General features: G+C 37.1%; 1 protein-coding gene across 6 annotated transcripts in view; it reads left to right on the plus strand.

The window, feature by feature from the left end:
- NAV3 (neuron navigator 3) overlaps positions 1 to 19,890 on the plus strand; it is a 430,062-nt gene that overhangs the window by 363,197 nt on the left and 46,975 nt on the right. For all 6 annotated transcript variants that reach the window (XM_051846465.2, XM_008256837.4, XM_051846466.2 and 3 more), the window contains 2 exons: positions 5,342 to 5,425; positions 18,155 to 18,266. In XM_051846465.2, the coding sequence (XP_051702425.2) occupies positions 5,342 to 5,425; positions 18,155 to 18,266 (196 nt within the window). The remainder of the gene's footprint in view (positions 1 to 5,341; positions 5,426 to 18,154; positions 18,267 to 19,890) is intronic.

A 19,890-nucleotide genomic window follows, 5' to 3' on the forward strand; every position in this document is an offset into this window, starting at 1 on the left:
CATATTTTCCACAAATATCATCCCTTAGATAAATTGGAAATGAGCAGTAAGGCTACTTATTGCTAACGTTTTTCAAAGATACCAATGAATGAATATGTAAGAAAACAAAAGGTACTTTTTTGCCTTTCAGTATATAATCATTTTAATCAAAAATCCTTTGAGTATTATTTCATTTAAGATTGTATGCTACTTCTTTGCTCTATTTAGCATTTTTATATGACCAGGCAATTACTCTTTTTTTTCCACTTCTCCTAAGAGAAAATTATTTGTACCTGTTAACAGCAAATACTAAAGAGACAGTTTCATACAGTATAAAAGAAATGTAAAATCTTGTATCTGTTTAAGGAAAGGACCATTGTCAATTCAACTAACTACTGATTTTCAAACATAAAATTTTATCATAAATATCTCATTTTATGAGGATATATGTATATGTATATACATCTCTATATAATTTATATATATGCCCATTTAAATCTGTGTATAGAACATTTTTATATAGTTGATCTTGTAGCTCCTTTCTATGTGAACCAGTGCTATGTAGGAATTATATGTAACAGTATTTTTCCTTATTGTTCATCACCACAATCATTATATTTAAATGTTTATTTAGATTATGTTTATTATCATAAAACCAAACATAGTATGTATTAAAAAATCTTCCCTTAACCAATTATCAATCCTTTCTATTTTATTATGGCAGTAGACTTCATCTAACACAAATTAGAGTATTCAGTATTATAGAAATACAACTTACTCTGACTTGAAAATTATAAATCTGCTAGAAGAAAAGTTAGAATCAAGTATGGTTAAAATTCTCCTGAAAATTAATAATTTTGAAGAAATTGCACAAGCTTTTTAAAATACATTGCCCCATGGTTTAATCAGTTTTACTTTCCATTTTCATTCCTTTATGCTGATAAAGATTAGCATTGGTAGGAAAATTTATTCTTTGTTGGTCCTATTACTCCTTTTTATTTAATCTTTGTAGTGAGAAATCTCTATTACTTCTAAAGTAAGAAAGTTAATCTGATAAACTAAACCAAGGTGACATAAATTTAAAACACAATTTCACTTGCATAATTTTAATGTGCATTTCTTGAAAGCAATTTGACTCAAATTAAAATGTTCCTTAGTAATCATTTTTTTAATTGGATGCCCTGTATTCTTTTTTATGTTAATATACTTTTATATTTATTTTTTATTTAGTAAATATAAATTTTCAAAGTACAGTTAATGGATTACAATGCCCCCCCCCATAATTTCCCTCCCACTCACACCCCTCCCATCTCCCACTCCCTCTCCCATTCCATTCACATCAAGATTCATTTTCAATTATCTTTATATACAGAAGATCAATTCAGTATATATTAAGTAAAGATTTCATCAGTTTCAACCCACACAGAAACACAAAGTGTAAAATACTGTTTCAGTACTAGTTATAGCATTACTTCACATTGGACAACACGTTAAGGACAGATCCCACATGAGAAGTACGTACACAGTGACTCCTGTTGTTGACTTAACAATTTGACACTCTTGTTTATGGGGTCAGTAATCTGCCTAGGCTCTAGTCATGAGTTGCCAAGGCTATGGCAGCCTTTTGAGTTTGCCGACTTCAATCTTATTCCGACAGGGTCATAGTCAAAGTGGAAGTTCTCTCTTCCCTTCAGAGAAAGGTACCTACTTCTTTGATGGCCCCATTCTTTCCACTGGGATCTCACTCACAGAGATCTTCCATTTAGGTCTTCCTTTTTTTTTTTTTTTTTTTTTTTTTTAGCACTATTGGTTGAACTCTGTGATTAACACACAATTATTCTTAGGTGTTTAAATTTTAACTGAAAAGTGATCCCTGTTAAATATAAGAAGGGAATAAGAGAGGGAGGAGATGTACAATATGGGACCTGTTCAATCAGACTTGCCCCAAATGGTGGAGTTAGAATCATGCCAGGGGATCCCAATACAATCTCATCAAGGTGGCATATACCAATGCCATCTCACTAGTCCAAGTGATCAATTTCAGTTCACAGTTGATCACACTGATAGGTCTAAGAGTCAAAGGGATCACACAAACAAGTCTAGTGTCTGCTAATACTAGCTGATAGAATCAAAAAGGGAGACAACGATCCATCATGGGAAGCGGGATACACTTTAGACTCATAGAATGGCAGATGTCCTAAATAGCACTCTGGCCTCAGAATCAGCTCTTAAGGCATTTGGATATGGCTGAAGAGCCCATGAGTATTTTAGGCATGGAAAGCCAAGACACCCTGGGAAAAAAAGAAAAAGGAAGACCTTAGTAATCATTTATAATTTTTGTGAATAATTGGTGAAAAACAATTTTTCAAAATTTAGAGACTGGAATTCTAATGGCAAATATTTTATAGCTATAGCTACAAAATATTTCATAGCTTATTTAGCATATTCTTTATTTTATTTAAGTTATACAAGTTTCATGTATTTCATAAATGCAGATTTAGGAACATAATGATACATCTCACCTTACCCTCCCTCCTGTCCATATTCCCACCCTTACTTCTCCTTCCTCTCTTATTCCCTTTCCTAATTTTTACAATGATATACTTTCAATTTATTTTATACTCATAAGATTAAACCCACACTTAGTAAAGAGTTTAACATATAGTAAGAAGAAAAACAAGGACACTGTTCCTCAACAGTAGAGACAAGGGCTGAAAACATTCATTGAATCTCAAAATACCAATGCTGATTTTTTGGCATATTTTTCTTACTAAACTTATAAGTTATGCACAGAGGGTGGAGTGAAGTAAGTTTCTTCAAATTTATACATTCAAGGACTCAGGGTCTTATAATTAAACCTCATACTTATCTGCTCATCTGTATTGAATAAAATCTTACAATTTGTTTAGTAAATAACAAATATTTTCAGCTGGAATGTTCTGTTTTAAAAGAAAACAGCAATTAGAGTTTTCTGTTTTAGTAACCCATTTTATGAGCATACTGACATTTCTAATAGGCTAAACTGGAATCAGCACTAATAATCATCACAGGCAAATATATTATATATTTACAAAAAGTGATGCTTTATGGTGGAAAACAACACCTGATACATATAAAATAGATGGATCTCAAAATTAGTGTTAAAGAAAATAGTCGGGGGCGTTCGCTGTGGTGTAGCGGGTAAAGCCGCTGCCTGTAGTGCCAGCATCCCATTTGGATGCCAGTTCGAGTCCCAGTTGCTCTATTTCCTATGCAGCTCTCTGCTATGGCCTGGGAAAGCAGTAAAAGATAACTCAAGTCCTTGGGCCCCTGCACCTGGGTGGGAGACTTGAAAGAAGCTCCTGTCTTTTGGCTTCTGATTGGTGGAGTTCCAGCTGTTGTGGTCATCTGGAGAGTGAACCAGCAGATGGAAGATCTCTCTCTCTGCCTCTGTAACCCTGCCTTTCAACAAATAAATAAATCTTAAAAAAAAAAAAAAAACAGTCATTGAGGAATCATACCATATTATCCTTGTATAGTTTTAAAATAGATGAAACTAACATAATCTTTAGGAATGTGAACCTAAAAACTAGGTGTAAAAACTATACAGAAAAGAAAGAAAATGAAAAATTACCACACAAGTTATAATAGTGGCTATCATTGGAGAAGAGAAAGGGAAGTAGTGATGGGGAGGCGCACAGGAGGTTTTCCAAGGTCTTGAAATGTTCTCTGTCTTGTCTTCGCTGCTGAATGAATAAAGGTTGTGTATGGGATACGTCAAGTGAGCTCCACATTCCATCTTGCTCACTTCCATTAAAGTTAAAGTATAAGAGAAAATACAATGTGGTCTTCTCCTGATTTTCGAGGATGGTACTGAGATTAATGGAATGACATCTCTGTGATAAATTAGAAGATAATATTCCTTTTTTAGTGTGTTATTTATCCAATTAAATCTGCTAAAAAATCTTGGCACATAATTCTCAAGATCATGTGTGTATCTAAGAGAGAGGGGGCAGGAGTAAGGGAAGAACACAAGAGACAGGAGTAGGAGAAAAAGAATAAAGAGAATAAAGAGCTATGCTGGTGGGTCGAGGTTTAATAAAATATTCTCTGCAGATGGATTTTCTCCATATTTCAGTGTCAGGTAAAGTCCATGCTGAATTCACAGCTGGGAACAAAGACGTCTTTGTACAGAATGCTAATGGAAGATACTCATTTATTCTAGCTGTCACTAATAGTGGAGTAAACTTCCCAATCCCCAATTCTTTGGAATTTGTGATGCATTTAATAGCTGATACCTCTGCATTTCAGCTCTGCTGTAGTCACAAGGAGGTGAATTTTAGTTGAGTCATCTGCCTTCTTTTTAAAGAAATGTCAGTGTTTTGTCAAAGATTACCAAACATTGCCCTTGCATAATTTATGCTAGATTTAAATGTAAAGTATTCAACTCTTACATTATTTTGTGGGCACAAAATCTATATCAATTTGAGATAATACACCTGCAGTTCTACTTGTAGCCATGGTGAGAGATTGAAGCACCTCTTCAAACTTAATATTCTGGGTTCAAGCTGTTGCATAATGGCATGTCAATAGAAAGTGGCCTATTTTAGAGCTGCACTAAGATTGTCAAATATTTCTAAACCATAAGAATTATGGTTATGTACTGCCATATGTATAATTCTCTGGAATTTAAAATAAGACCTCAAAGCCACAAAAGCTTAATGTTAAATAAAATATGACTGAACATTGCTTCTTGCTGGCCTACTTGTACTTCCGTAGTTGAGGGGAATAAAAAGTAGAATAAAAAGCCCTTTTATTGAAAAGAGTTTAGAAAGTGAAGACAACCCTTCAATTCAATTCATTGTAAGTAGTAAAAGAAGAAGGATAATATTACAGCTGTCTACAGATGTCTGACTCTGGAAGGAGGGAATCATAACAAAAGAAGGGCTAGAAATATCCTCAAAGGTCATCATGGAAGTGTAAAAATGAGGCACATTTGTCCGTTGACTATTTCAGTGTCCTCCTTTTGGGATTCAGCCTGAAAACTTGGCAGCTCAGAACTTTATTCAGTATTTTGGGCATCAAATCCTTCCATGATGTGCAAGTCAGAGGTGTTATTATTTACAGCATATCATCCCCTTTCAGAAACTGAACTTGTGTTAAATGTCAAGAGACTGAAACACAGATTTTAGGAAGCCAAAGTTTAGAGATGACAAATGAAGATGTGTGTGAAAGGTGAGTCATCATTGAGAGCTAGCCAGGATGGTCCTTGGATTTAAAGAGTTTAGAATACCTGAAATAAGCATTATGTAAAATGAAGAATTTTCATCCATCCACATAGGATTCTGACATTTCAACTGTGTTCCTTCCGTTTTGTTCACAGGCTCATCTTGTGGCAGCTTTTGAGAAGAGTTTAGGGAATATGACCGGCCGACTGCAAAGTCTAACAATGACGGCAGAACAAAAGGTATGTTTGGAAATTGCCATTGCAGTTTGAAAAAAAAATAAAACTGCAGGTTGCATAAGATGCTTCAATAACACTAGAGATGAAATGCGGTAAAAGTAATAAGAGCATCCATTATGCAGTAAATTCAAATATGAGCAAGGAAATACCTTTCTCCTCAGATTTTAAGACATGGCCAGATTAGTCCATTATTGGAACACACCCACACAAGACACAAAGTTCTTCCTAGGCAGCCTATTTTTTTTTTCTTTTCAATGGAGCTATTAAAATAATGCCAAATATTAAGAAAGAGAGGCAATCGTGTAAGAGAGAGAGTATTCTAGAAGCAACTTGTTAGGCAGTTGACAAGAGTTGTATTCTTCACAAATCCATGGCCAATCACTCCAGTCATAGACCATGGCTGTAGGCTGAGATACTCAGGGAGGCTTCCAAGAGCAGATGTCAGGGTTCTAGAAAGTAAGAGACCTCTGATTATGGCAGCTGTGAGGCTAGGGATGATCCTGTGTAGTTTGGGAATCATAAACACAAGTTGGCATCTGGGGATGCTACCTTTGATGTTATTTATGTTATAGCAAAAGCTTCAAATAAACTTGAATGGTTTTATGGCATGGAAGAATGACTCCTAAAAAGAAAGGGAAAAAAGAGAATTTAGTTCACAAAGGCAGATATATCAAGGTTTCTGCTGCTTAGAGAGACTACGGTCACTTTCCCTATGTTGACCAGTTAGCTTCTTTTCTTTCTTTCTTTCTTTAAATTTTTTAAAGATTTATTTACTTAGTTGAAAGTCACAGTTACAGAGAGAGAGAGGGAGAAAGAGAGCATGAGTGAGTGAGTGAGAGAGACAGAGACAGAGATCTTGCATCCACTGGTTCACTCCCTCAAATTGCTGCGCTAGTCAGGGCTGGGTCAGGCCGAAGCCAGGAGCCAGTAGCTTCATCTGGGTCTCTGAAATGGATGCAGGGTCCCAAGCACCTGGGCCATCCTCTGCTGCATATCCCAGGCCATTAGCAGAGAGCTGGATCAGAAGTGGAGCAACTGGGGATGCTGGCGTCACAGGTAGCGGCTTTACCTGATACACCACAGTGCCGCCCTCAGCTGATTTCTTTTCTGTTAGTCCAATGGTCTTAACCTCCTTGGGTGGCTTTCAAAGACAAATAAAACCTTTGAAACTATGTGGGATTTTTTTTTTGGTAAAAACTTTTTAATATGGGCAGAGTCCACAGTTTTCATGTGATTCTTAAATCCATTATATAAGACAAATGTAGATATTTTCAGAAACTGTTCCTATGTCTGTGGGAATGATTTTGACTTAGTCTTTAGTTTCTATAAATTTACATGACATTAGCATGTATTACCAACTTTTGTCGGCTAGACATGTTTTTCTTTTAAAATGGCTGGATGCAGGGGAGGGCATTTGACTCGGTGATGAAGGCCATTGCTTGGGATACCCACATCCCATATTGGAGTATAGGGCTTTAGCTCTCCTTGCCTGCCAGGCTAGCTTTCTGCTAATGCACTCCTGGGAGTCAGCAGTGATGGCCCATGGACTTGGATCCCTACCATCCAGATGGAAGACCCAAACTGAAGTCTGGACTCCTAGATTCAGCCTGGGCAAGCTGTGGCTATCGCAGGCATTTTAGGGAGTGAACCAGCAGATGAAACTCTCTCTCTCCCCCTTTCAAATGAATATAAACATAATTAAAAAAAAAAACACAGAACTGAATGTGAGCAATCCAATTAAACCAAAAGAGGAAAGTGAACATTACTATGATTTCCTGGTATAACCAGCAAACTCTGTTCTAATTTATTATCCTGTTTCATATATTTTCATTGCCCACAAAAGAGATTCTCCACCTCTGTCCAACCAGTGCTAACAAGCTCCCTTTGCATTCATGTATTTTTTTTCTGGTTCAGTTTGACACTTTACAGTTATACCATAAGAACCCAGTGAATAGCATTACAAGATCTTTTAGGGCAGGCACAGGAGAAAGAACATAGACATCAGAGCCCAATAATCTTGAGTGTGAGTCCTGGCTGTATCTCTTAACAGCTGTATAATCTTGAGTATGTTCATCTAACCTTTTCATTTTTTAAGATTTAGCAATTTATTTGAAAAGAAAAGTGTTGGAGAACAAGAGGAATAGGGACAGGGAGAGATGGGGAGGGGGGAGGGGGAGGGAGATCTCCTGACCCTAAATGCCCTCAACAGCCAGGACTATGGAAGACAAAAGCTAGTGTCCTGGAACTTCTGCATCCTGGTCTCCCATGTGGTTGCCAGAACTAAAGCACTTGGGCCATCCCTCATTCATTACTTCCCAGGCACTTTAGAAGAAAGCTGGATTGGAATGGAGTAGCCAGGACTGGAACTGGCCCTCTGAGATGGAATGTGGGCAACCCAAGCAGTGGCTTAACTCATTACTCCACAGCTTCTGTCCCATGGAACTTTTCTAAACCCCAAATTCATCCTTTTAAAAGTAGGGATGATAAGATATATGAGACACCATTATTATGTCACATGCAATGGGCAATCAAGAAATATATATATATATGTGTGTGTGTCTGTGTCTATGTCTGTGTGTGTGTACAGCCTTCCTTTGCCTCTCTTTCTACCTTGAAAAAGTAAGTTAACTAAATCATCATTGAACATATGTCAGGAATATGCTGATGGTTAGTATTTAAGTCTTAATAGCTTTACAAAGTCAAACTTAATAGAAATTTTATGCCCCCCATATTTCCTTCAACTATTTAATTTTTGTAATTGCACTTTCTTGTAGAAGTTTGAAAATGTGCAGAGATGTTAATTTGTAATACCTATGAATAATGCCAGGGTATATAAAAATACATCTCTATAATAAAGTAAATTTTATATTGTGTGCATATTATCCTTAAATGAAATTGCCAAAATATGAAATTCTATCAAAAGATATGGTGGCATCTGAAATTGTTCTTTACCATTGTTTTTTTTGTTTTTTTTGTTTTTTGTTTTTTTTTTTTTTGACAGGCAGAGTGGACAGTGAGAGAGAGACAGAGAGAAAGGTCTTCCTTTTGCCGTTGGTTCACCCTCCAATGGCCGCCGCGGCTGGCACGCTGCGGCCGGTGCACCGCGCTGATCCGATGGCAGGAGCCAGGTACTTATCCTGGTCTCCCATGGGGTGCAGGGCCCAAGCACTTGGGCCATCCTCCACTGCACTCCCTGGCCACAGCAGAGAGCTGGCCTGGAAGAGGGGCAACCGGGACAGAATCCAGTGCCCCGACCAGGACTAGAACCCGGTGTGCCGGTGCCGCAAGGCGGAGGATTAGCCTAGTGAGCCGCAGCGCCGGCCATACCATTGTTTTTAACTTAATTTCTCTTCTAGTTGAAAACTTTACACACAATAATTTTGGTAGATAGTTGATTTATTAATAACTTGTATAATTCCAAATTTGCTTGGAAAAGCCTGCAACATAAACTCATTGATGGGATTTTTTTCTTTTTAAAAAAGATTTATTATTTATCTGAAAGGCAAAATTACAATGAGGGGTGAGAGAGAGAGAAACATTTTCCATCTGTTGGTTCACTCCCTAAATGGGCACAATGGCTTGAGTGGGGCCAGGCAAAAGCCAGGAGCCGGAGCTTCTTCCAGGTCTCCTGCATAGGTGCAGAGGCCTGGACACTTTGGCCAACCTCCGCTGCTCTCCCAGGCACATTAGAACAGAGATGGGTTGGAAATGGAGCAGCTTGTACTCCAACCTGCACCCGTAAGTGATGCTTGCGTCACAGGCGGCAGCTTTACCTAGTATGCCATCGTGCCAACCTGAGGGATAGGATTTAGTGAAAGCCAGTGGAATAACACATATAGCAAGATTCCTGAGCCCAGGTAATTACTACTGCAAAGCATTGAACAGAATTGAATGTCAAGGGAGCTAAGGCATAGGGGAGATTGCTTGGTGTGTTTCATTCTTATTTTCTGACCAAAAGAGCATAATTTAGATTGAAGAGACAAACGTTTTGGCCCTGAATTCAAGGACAAATTTATTGCAAAGGTTCTTAAATTGGGGTCATGGAATAAGAAAAGACAAAAATCACTGTTCAAATAGATATTCCTCTAAAAGCTGAGGGCATAACATTTAATCATATTTCAGTAAAGGCATTTCTTTAGAGAGCTGAGATAAAAGGGTATATTGCTCTCAAGTGATCCAACAATCCTGAGAAAAAGCTTGGGGAATGCACAGCAGAGTTTTTTAAAGTCTCTTCCAGGAGTTCCAGGGTTCTTTCATCCTTTTAGACATTCATGAAATTTATATTGAATTTCTATTCTGTAAGGAAAAAATACCAGCATAGGTAGGTAGGTAGGGAGGGAGGGAGGTTGGTAGGTAGATAGATAGATACATAGATAGATACATAGATACATAGATCTCAGTCTGAATCTGGAGGTACAGATATCTATTAGAATGTGTATACTAGGAGGAATATAATATATAATGTACTCTTCATATAATATGTATGTTTTATACATATATTCTCTATGGAGTTCACATTCCTCATGTAGAAATATTCATATAGGTATATGTATTTCTGATATTCCACATGTAATTTGTATTTGTGTGTGTATTTATGTATATACCAGGGGATCACAAAAACAATAGAAATGTATATTATTATAAACTTTGTAGTATTTTGAAATTTGTTGCACCAAAATAAGCATTTATTTTATTTTATTTTAATTACTTGAAAGGCAGTGTAACAAAGAGGGGAAGTGAAACAGAAAGAGATCTTCCATGTGCTAGTTCATTTCCCAGATGGCTGCAAAGATCAGAGCTGGGCTAAGTCAAAACTGAAAGCCTGGACTTCCATCCAAGTTTCTCACATGAATGGAAAGTTTACAAGTACTTGGGACATAATTCACTGCTTTCCCAGGTGCAATAGCAGGAAACTGAATGGGAAGTGGAACTGCCTGGATTTGAACTCTGATATGGCATGCCAGCATCACAGGTGGTGGCTTAACCTACTGAACCGCAATGCCAGCCCCAAATATACATCTTTTAATTCTATTTTTCCACAAGCATTTTGAAATGCCCTCGACTGTATTCTATGTAGAGTTTATATTCTAGTAGGTGATGTGATGATAAAAATATAATTTAAAAACAGGATTTCTTGTGATAATAAACACTACTAGAAAAAAAAGAAAAGCTGAGAATGAGAATATTGGAAAGCAGGGTAGGAAGCTAACCCTTGGACAAATAAAGGCCATGGTGCCCATATGTTCCTACTTAGGAAATAGGTAAACTAAACTGAGACTCAGTTCCTAGTCTTCTGGCTTCATTGTGTAATTTCTTAACAATCATATGGCATTAAATGTTTGAAACTGCATCCAAATTTTAGTTTGATTTATATACCAAAATCACTGCCTTGAGTAGTGTTATAGTAATTTTCTTGTTTCCAGATGCCAACTACCACTGATTCTCTTGCCAAATTTGAATGCCAGAACACTGCCTTTATAAACTTACAATCTGGTAAGGCAGAAAAACAAAGCATAAATAAAAGGCAGAAAATTGTTGTGCCATTGGAGATGGAATGGTACAACGTTGGGAGAGTTCTCAGTGGATTGTGCATCTTCACACTGGGGGCAGAGTGGAGATGACACAGAGGGACTCCTCAGGCTTTGCAATGAGGAGGGGATTAATTCAGGGAAAAGGTGTGATTGTGTGTGCCAGAGGAAGGAATGGCATTGAGTACAAGTGAGGAAAATGATGGGAGACTGCTGAAATCTTTGTGCAAAGCTTAATTTTCTCACAGAATGCCTCTGTAATGCACATCACTGGAATGGCAAGAATTCTGCAATTTTTTTTATGAGTGAAAGCTTTACAGAACCATTGCTAAACTTTTATGTTCAAATTTACTAACGCTATCCTGTGTGATATTCAGGAATTTACAATTCAGGAGACATTCAAATTAGTGCCTTATAGCTGCTACAGCAGGACAATTAGAACATATCTAAGTATGAAGGTATTCTGGGTTAATCCTCTTAGAAGGTCAGAGCCACACAGAGGAATATCTTTTTGCATGAGAGATGGAGCTCAGAAATCGACCCTTCTGTTAACTGTAAAGTCTCAGGTTTTCTCATTCCTACTTTGGTGAAACTATTTTGGGGGTGACTAGATGAACGAGAACATAGACCTTCAAAATGAAGCCAAATCCGTGAAAACAGATAATGTAGAATCTATAATTTTTTAACTTTTAGTTAATAAATATAAATTTCCAAAGTACAGCTTAAAATCTACAAATTTAGTGCACTTGGGTCTTTACATTAACACCTTCTGGTTAACATTAAGATATATGTTGTCTAGAAGTATTTTTAAAATTGTATCACCAGAGTCAGACAATTTATCCATTGATCTTTCAGGACATAACATCACGTGAATTCATAGTTTTCAAAGAACTTTCATTACTGGTATTTGGTGAGTTTAATTCATCTGAACTTAAATACAGTAGGGGTGCCCTGGTTCTTTGAGTAGAAAAAATAGCAAGATGTCAAGGCAAATACAAAGGCAAGTGGGAGTGGATGTGTTCAAGGAAAATACAGCTGTGAAATTAACTGAGTGTCAATGTGAGGAAGCGAAAGACAGATTCAGTAGGAACTTTTAACATCTTGCTAAAAGGTCAAGTTGTTTGATGAGGTTTGTTGTCAAGCTTTTGAGCTTCTTAACGAGGCTTATTTCATGAGAAATAGGGAAAGAGATCAGAAATAGGAAATTAGATTCGAATGAACATCAAGCAAGTCGAGTAATTTGACACAATATTTGATTGGTTTATTTGGAAGCATTTCAAGTGTGATCTTGATTATTTATTCAGAGATATGTACAAAACTGTGAAAAGAGAAACATGGCATTGGTTATTCAATAGTAGAAACAGTTAAGAGAGATATGGATGGGCCAGCACTGCGGCTCACTTGGCTAATCCTCCACCTGCGGCACTGGCACCCCGGGGTTCTAGTCCCGGTTGGGGCGCTGGGTACTAGTCCCGGTTGCTCCTCTTCCAGTCCAGCTCTCTGCTGTAGCCAGGGAGGGCAGCAGAGGATGGCCCAAGTGCTTGGGTCCTGCACCCGCATGGGAGACCAGGAGGAAGCACCTGGCTCCTGGCTTCGGATCGGCACAACACCGGCCGTAGCGGCCATTAGGGGAATGAACCAACGGAAGGAAGACCTTTCTCTCTGTCTCTCTCTCACTGTCTAGAACTCTCTCTCTCTCTCTCTCTCTCTCTCTCTCTCACTAACTCTGCTTGTCAAAGAGAGAGGGAGGGAGAGAGAGAGAGAGAGAGAAAGAGAGAGAGAGATGGACTCCATCTAGTTTCTTGTGCAGAATAAACTTGCCTGAAAAATAGAATCTTATGAGGTCAGCAGATATTTGAAGCATCATTATCTGAACTGGTCATTAAAGGAGAGTGAAATTTTACTTTCGTTCCAGGTTTTAACATGCACACCTCTTTTGCAAATCTTTTGCAGAAGCACCCAGCCCCACTCTTCTCTTTGCTCATGGGAAAGTAGTAAACTAGAAGCTACTGAATTGGAAAAGTAGAATTTAAGTCTACATCTTGATGAAATACACATCTTTTGAGTTTTTTCCTGATGGTTTAATAGAAATTCTCAAAGCTTAAATATCTTCTATTGGTCACCTTCAAAATAAAGAGATTATTCAAAAGTTTTTCAAATTATTTAATGATTTTGTAGTCAACTATCTATTTGCCTATTTTGATCATAAGTTCCTCATCCAAATTACCCACCATAAATGAAAAAAAAAAAAGAACTTGTAGGTGTAGATACCTGGAGTCAACATAGTTTTCATGCATTAGACAAAAATGCAGTTTAAAAATAAATGTGAACAACTAACTGTAATTATGAAGGGGCAAAATGAAGACTAGAAATAAACTACTAAAAATTAATTTCTGGAGAGGGCATTTGACATGGTGAGTAGAACTCAACTTGGGATGCTTGGATCCCGTATCACAGTGCCTCGTTTTGAGTCCCAGATCTGCTTCCAACTCCAGTGTCCTGCTAATATGCACTCTGAAAGAAAGCAGATTGATGGCTCAAGTATTCAAGTTCCTGCCACCCACGTGGGAGATCTGGGTTGAGTCCAGGTTCCTAGCTTTGACCTGGCCTAGCCCCAGCTGTTTCAGGCATTTGCGGAGTGAACTAGTGGATGGAAGGTCTCTTCTGGTCTGTCTCTGTTTCTCTGCTGTTGAAATAAAATGAAAATGAATAACTTTTAAAATATAATTGCTATTTCTCAGTTGAGTTTTCATTTTAAAATTCTTCATGTTCATCTTTGTAGTATTATTGGGAAGGTAACAAAGGTTAACTTGACTTCATTGTCATCCAAAGGAAAAGGTTCCATTCATTAGCTATACTGAGACTTTCTGTTTGTAATAACTGATAAAAGTTTCCAATGTTTTTATATGGCACCCTATTCCCTAGGTTACCAAACACCCTCTTGTACAAAAAGATTTATAAAGTAAGCTTGAAGTTTTATGTTATTGTTTGAAGGAAAGAAACATCTGTTTAACACAGACCAGGACATTTCAGCAGAACCATCCCGACATTTTTCTGAGATCGTTAAGTCAGGTGAAAAACACATGTTCTTCAAACTAAATAATACAATTAAATAATCCCAATGCATTAAATGATTTGCTAGCACATAGAAGAGCATTTTTTTTAAAAGAAAATAGAGCTTTTACAAGAATGCAGACTTTTTTCCTAAGATTTATTTAGTTATTTATTTGAAAGTCTGAGTAACAGTGAGAGAAGGGGAGACAGTAAGAGTGAGCAACATCTGCCATCTGCTGGTTCACTCTAATGGCCAAACAGCCAGGTTTGGGCCACCCCAGGAGCCTGTAACTCTGGTTCTCCCACCTGGGTGGCAAGGGCCCACCACTTGGGCCATCTTCTGCTACTTTCCCAGGTGCCTTAGCAGGAAACTGGATCAGAAGTAGAGCAGCTGGAACTCAGTCCCACTCTCATATGGGATGTCAGCACCGAAATCTGTCACTTAGCCTGCTGTGCCACAAAGCAGCCTATTTTTTTAAAAAGAGATTTATTTATTTTAAGGTCAGAGTGAGAGAGAAAAGTTTGGAAACATTGGACCATAGCCTATTAAGGTATAAAATGAAATTTAAAGCAAAGGGAGAAATCATGTGTAAAAACGCAAAGAGATGGTTGTAGCTTGAGTGACAAGGTGAGAGCAGATCTCATTAAATGAAATAAGAAAGAGGGAAGGAATTTGTGCAGATTTGGCCAAATAACTAGTGGCTTTGAACAGATTATATCAATCAATATAGAATTTAGCCATCTTTTTAATTAAAGACTATGGCATATCTTAGAGGAACTTGCCTATACTAATAAAGTTCTCCTAAAGAAACTACTAGTATGAATTTAGCTGAAGTAAGTTTCTCATACATATGCCAAATAACCTTTCCGAATTTATATAGTAAATGTATTTCTTACCTACTAAGTCTTCCTTTGGATTAATTCTAACACGCAGAGTAATAATTCAGCTGGTAGTATCTGTTGTTTTCAAAGAAATGCTTAATTCTCAAACATAATTATTCTTCTATGCCATATTAAACATAATGTTACGTAAAGGCACAACCTCTGAACATTCCACTTTTAGTATTTTAAAAAAGTTTCAATAATCAATTTCTCTAGAAAAGATTAAAATTTTGATGCTGAAAAATCAGCTAGCTCAGAATTAAGCTCAATTTTTAGGCATTTGCATAAGAACACACTTCCACTTTTCTTCATTAAAGCTTCAGCCAAATATTTTAGCCAATTTTTCATCTACTATACATTTTAGTTATATATATACTGTATATTATTAAAGATTTAGTTAAAATTAATAAAAATTTAGTCAAAATTTGACAGCTTCATATTTATGTTTTCAAACTAATATTTAAATAAAATGATTAATTGTGTACCACAGGTATTTTTTGGATTAAATTTTTGGTGAAAGCAGAGTGAATATCCAATAAATATGTTATCTCTTGGGATATTTATTTTAAATGGGAAATTATTAAATTTTGGTAAACATACTTGTTGGTAGTTGATCAAGGGACATAGTTAGAAGTAGGACAGATTGAGAAATTATAATGACTTATGTCTGACTTTTCCTATTTTTCATTTTTGTAAAATTCAAATGGATTAAAGTCAAGGTTTTTTTTTAAAGATTTGTTTATTTATTTGAAAATCAGAGTTAGAGAGAGAGAGAGAGAGAGAGAGACAGAGACCTTCCATCTCCTGGTTTACTCCCCAGTTGGCCAGTGTCTGAGGCTGAATCAGGTCAAAGCCAGGAGCCAGGAGCTTCTTCCGAGTCTTCCACATGAATGGTAGGGGCCCAAATAATTGAACCATCTTTCACTGCTTTTCCCAGGCCATTAAAAGGGAGCTGGATTGGAAGTGGAGCAGCTGGGACATGAACCAGTGCCCATATGGGATGCTGGCATTGCAGACAAGGGCTTTACCTACTATGCCACAATGCCTGCCATACAGTCAGATTTTTGAAGACCCATGTATAAACACAGGAAGTTGCTATTGATTTTTCATTATGAGATTGTTTGATTTATAAGGCATTAAATGCCTATGAGAGTTTACGTTTAAATATAACTTCTCTCTGTTGAAAGTAAGTCAGATATCCAATGAAAACAGATAATGAGGCGCCATTTCACCTTGCCTTATCTCTGTTTTTTTGAAAATGTCTTAGGAATGTCTTGGGCTGGAATAGTCCCTGGACATTCCAATGTATGAAGCAGTTTCCTGCAAATGTGATTTTTTGTAGTCCCTACCTTTTTTTTTTTTTTTTTTTTTTTTTTTTTTTTTTGCTGCTTCTTCTTTTTGGGGAGACATTAAATGAGGATAAATGGCTTGCCATGAATGGAAGAACCCATGCCTGATTGTTGGGCTTTCCGCCAAAGATGCTAGAGAAAATGATAAATGACAAATTCATTACCAAGTAATTCTCCCTCAGAGTGCCTGACAAGGATCTAATTTTCAGGATGACATCACCACCAAGCAGCGTAGCGCTTGTTATTGGATTTGTGATGGAAATATTTTTTTTAATAAGAAACTTTTTTTGAATAAGAAGATATGTCAAAAAATATCCTACACGGAGGATCTCTGTGAGACCTCAGAGGAAAGAAAGGGTCATCAAAGAAGTATACACTCTTCTCTGAAGGGAGGAGAGAACTTCCACTTTGCTTATGGCCGTGTCCAAATACCGATGGAGTCTATGGTCACAAAAGGCTTCCATAGCCTTGGCAGCCCATGGCAAGAGCCTTGGATGATCACTGACATCATAAAAAAAAGTGTTAATTGTTAAAGGGACAATAGTAGTCAACTGTGCACTTGCTCCTCATGTAGGACCTCTGTCCCTAATTAATTGTAATACGAGAATCGACTGCAAATTTTCTCCCTAAACTGTACTCCATACGTACTCTATATATGTTATATATATATATACATATATATGTGGTGTGTGTGGGGGGGTGCAAATTGTTGAAGTCTATGCTTAGCATGGAGTTAGTCCTCTGAATATAAAGTCAAACTAAAAGTGAACAATGATGAAGAAAGATATGGGAGAGGGAGAGGCAGGTAGGATGGGACCTGGGTGGGGAGGTAAGGGGGAAAGAACCACTATATTCCTAAAGTTGCATCTATGAAAAAAATGTATTCATTAAATAAAAACTAAAAAAGAAAAATATTGTCCATCTGTAACTGTACTCCATTTCTTTTCATTACTTTTTTGATTATTTTATCTTGTTCATAATGAGTCATTTCTGTTCAAATAGTTGTGAAAGACTAAGTGTATACAATGATTTCCTTTGATGTATATTAAAATTACTCTAAATTTAATAAGAAAATATGTTTTATATATTTCCCTTATAATGTAACTGGTATGCATTTCTATTCTTTTTGTAATTCTTGTGTTGCTTTGTGAGACTGGGTCTTATATTAGGAATTCTATTGGATGACAAATATCGAAAGGAAGATGACCTTGATTGCCAGTAGAATTTAATAAGATGACATTTAAAGGAGTGAGTTTGTGATGTGTTCCAGGTTTCATACCTGAATACAAGTAATAAATTACCAAGGTGTAAAATACTCAAGACAAAATCTGAAATGGCTCATTTGACAAAACCTCAGGGTTTCCAACTGACAGTAAGGTTAATTTGCTATCTATTTCTCTATATAACTGAAAGAGAGGACTTTCAGATAGTCTCACTATTCAGAAATGTTAAATGCTTGAAAGAATAGCTGACTAGGTATTACACAATGCATATATGTAACAAAACATGATATAACACCCAATATATATTTACACTTTTAATGCCTATTTAATTTTAATTAAAATATTTTTAAAAGCTATAGTACAATAATGATATCCAACTATCCAATATAAACATAATAAATCTGGTATGATTAGTAGGTTATACCTTGTTTAATTTTGTGCAGTTGCCTCCGGATGCCACCCTTTGAAATGATTAAAGGCTATTCACCTACTTTTAAAGACAATAACTAAGAAAAGTGTTTTTTTTTTTTTTTTAATTCTCCTTTAGCTAAGGAAGTAATTGTTAAATGCAAGATCATCCAGGAATCCATAGGAGATTTGTACTATACAAAAGCAGAATTTGATAGTAACATATGAACAATGTCATGTGTTTTTATCTCTAGGTATTAACTTTTCTAAACTCTGTTTATTCCACAGGAATCTGAACTTATAGAACTGAGAGAGACCATTGAAATGCTGAAAGCCCAGAACTCTGCTGCCCAGGCAGCCATTCAGGGAGCACTGAATGGCCCAGATCACCCTCCCAAAGGTATATTTAGAAATATTACCATTTTTCTTCCAACATCCACTTTAATTCTTAATTAGAGTAAAGCTTTGTTTTATTCAGTGAAACTGTCTTTCATAAAGAGTCAGTTGATATTTATGTGGGCAAAATCCCAGAATTTGACAATGATAATTTTCATTATCAAGTAACCCCTGAAGTGATGTTAAGGAAGTGGCTTCTGGAGCTAGACACACGCTTCTCTCCACTGAATTTGGTGAAGGTGAAGATGGAGTGGTTGGTTAACGTATGCATCTCTGTTGTCAGTGAAAACAAACCCGCTAGTGAGGATGATACTCCAAATCTGTATATAAAAACGGAATAACCAACATTTTGATAGACTAGTGGTCATTAGGAGTGCTCCTTAGTAGAGACAATAAAAAGGTCCATTTCTTGTGGGTGATTTTAAAGCAATAAGAAAGTAAACAAAAAGTTGGTCTGTCTGCAATTATTACCATGTATTATTACACAAATGGCTGCTACGGTGGGCACGCTGAGCCTATCCGAAGCCAGGAGCCAGGTGTTTCTCCTGGTCTCCCATGCAGGTGCAGGGCCCAAGCACTTGGGCCATCCTCCACGTCCTTCTGGGCCACAGCAGAGAGCTGGACTGGAAGAGGAGCAACCAGGACTAGAACCTGGGGTGCTGGTGCCGCAGGCGGAGGATTAGCCTAGTGAGCCACAGCGCTGGCCTGTTAACATTCTTAAACAAGGAAAAAGATTCCTTTCTGCCGTCGCACCTATCCCTTGGTTTACCACTTAAGAAATGCTTATAATTAATGCCATTTTATTGTTGTTTTTCTTTGCATAGGTTCTGTGTGTTCATGGCCTGACTCTTCCTCAGCAGCATTCACTATAGGTTATCAGCTCTCTCCCAGCTTAAAAATGCTTTCTTAGGTCCAGAAGGTCCTATCCCTTCTCTCTGTTTCCAGATGAATTCTGGGTAAATGTTTATAGAATATTGCAGTGTCTTCACTTAGAACAACCCTTTGGCCTCCTGGAGTTATAGATTCTACAACTCCAGCAAAAGCATTCTGCCCAGGAGCAATACTCTCTTAGATTACACTAAATCTAGTAAAACATTTCAAATTCTTATGGAGTTAGACATGGAAATAGAATTTGCCAATCATGCCCAATCCCACTTACTTGAAATGTTTATTTTCTCCAATATTCATTACATCACACATTCTCAGTTTTGCTTCTGGACCCTTGAAATCCTTTTGACAATTTCTTTTGTGTATTCACTCTCTTGTATCCATTTGGTAGTGGTTGATATCCTACATTCTCCTCCATTATGATCCTGAAGATTATGAATCTGTAATCCTATCAAAAATTCTATTCAAATTCATCTAGTATGCCAGCTATAATTATTATTCATGTGCTCATAATTCAAATCTATATCTCCAGGCCAGGCTCATCTCTTGAAGATTAACTCCACATAGAACTCCACTGGGATCTGTTGTCATGTCTGTTTGACAGACTCAGCATCTCTGAACTGGCACTTATCATCTTCCCTCTCCAGCTGGCTTCTCTTTCACTGCTCTTTGCTTCACTGAATAGCCATATCTCCATCTAGCTGGAAACCTAGATATCATTCGTAATTCCTCCTCCTCTA

This window comes from Oryctolagus cuniculus, chromosome 11 (assembly GCF_964237555.1).
Source record: "Oryctolagus cuniculus chromosome 11, mOryCun1.1, whole genome shotgun sequence".
NCBI lineage: Eukaryota > Metazoa > Chordata > Mammalia > Lagomorpha > Leporidae > Oryctolagus > Oryctolagus cuniculus.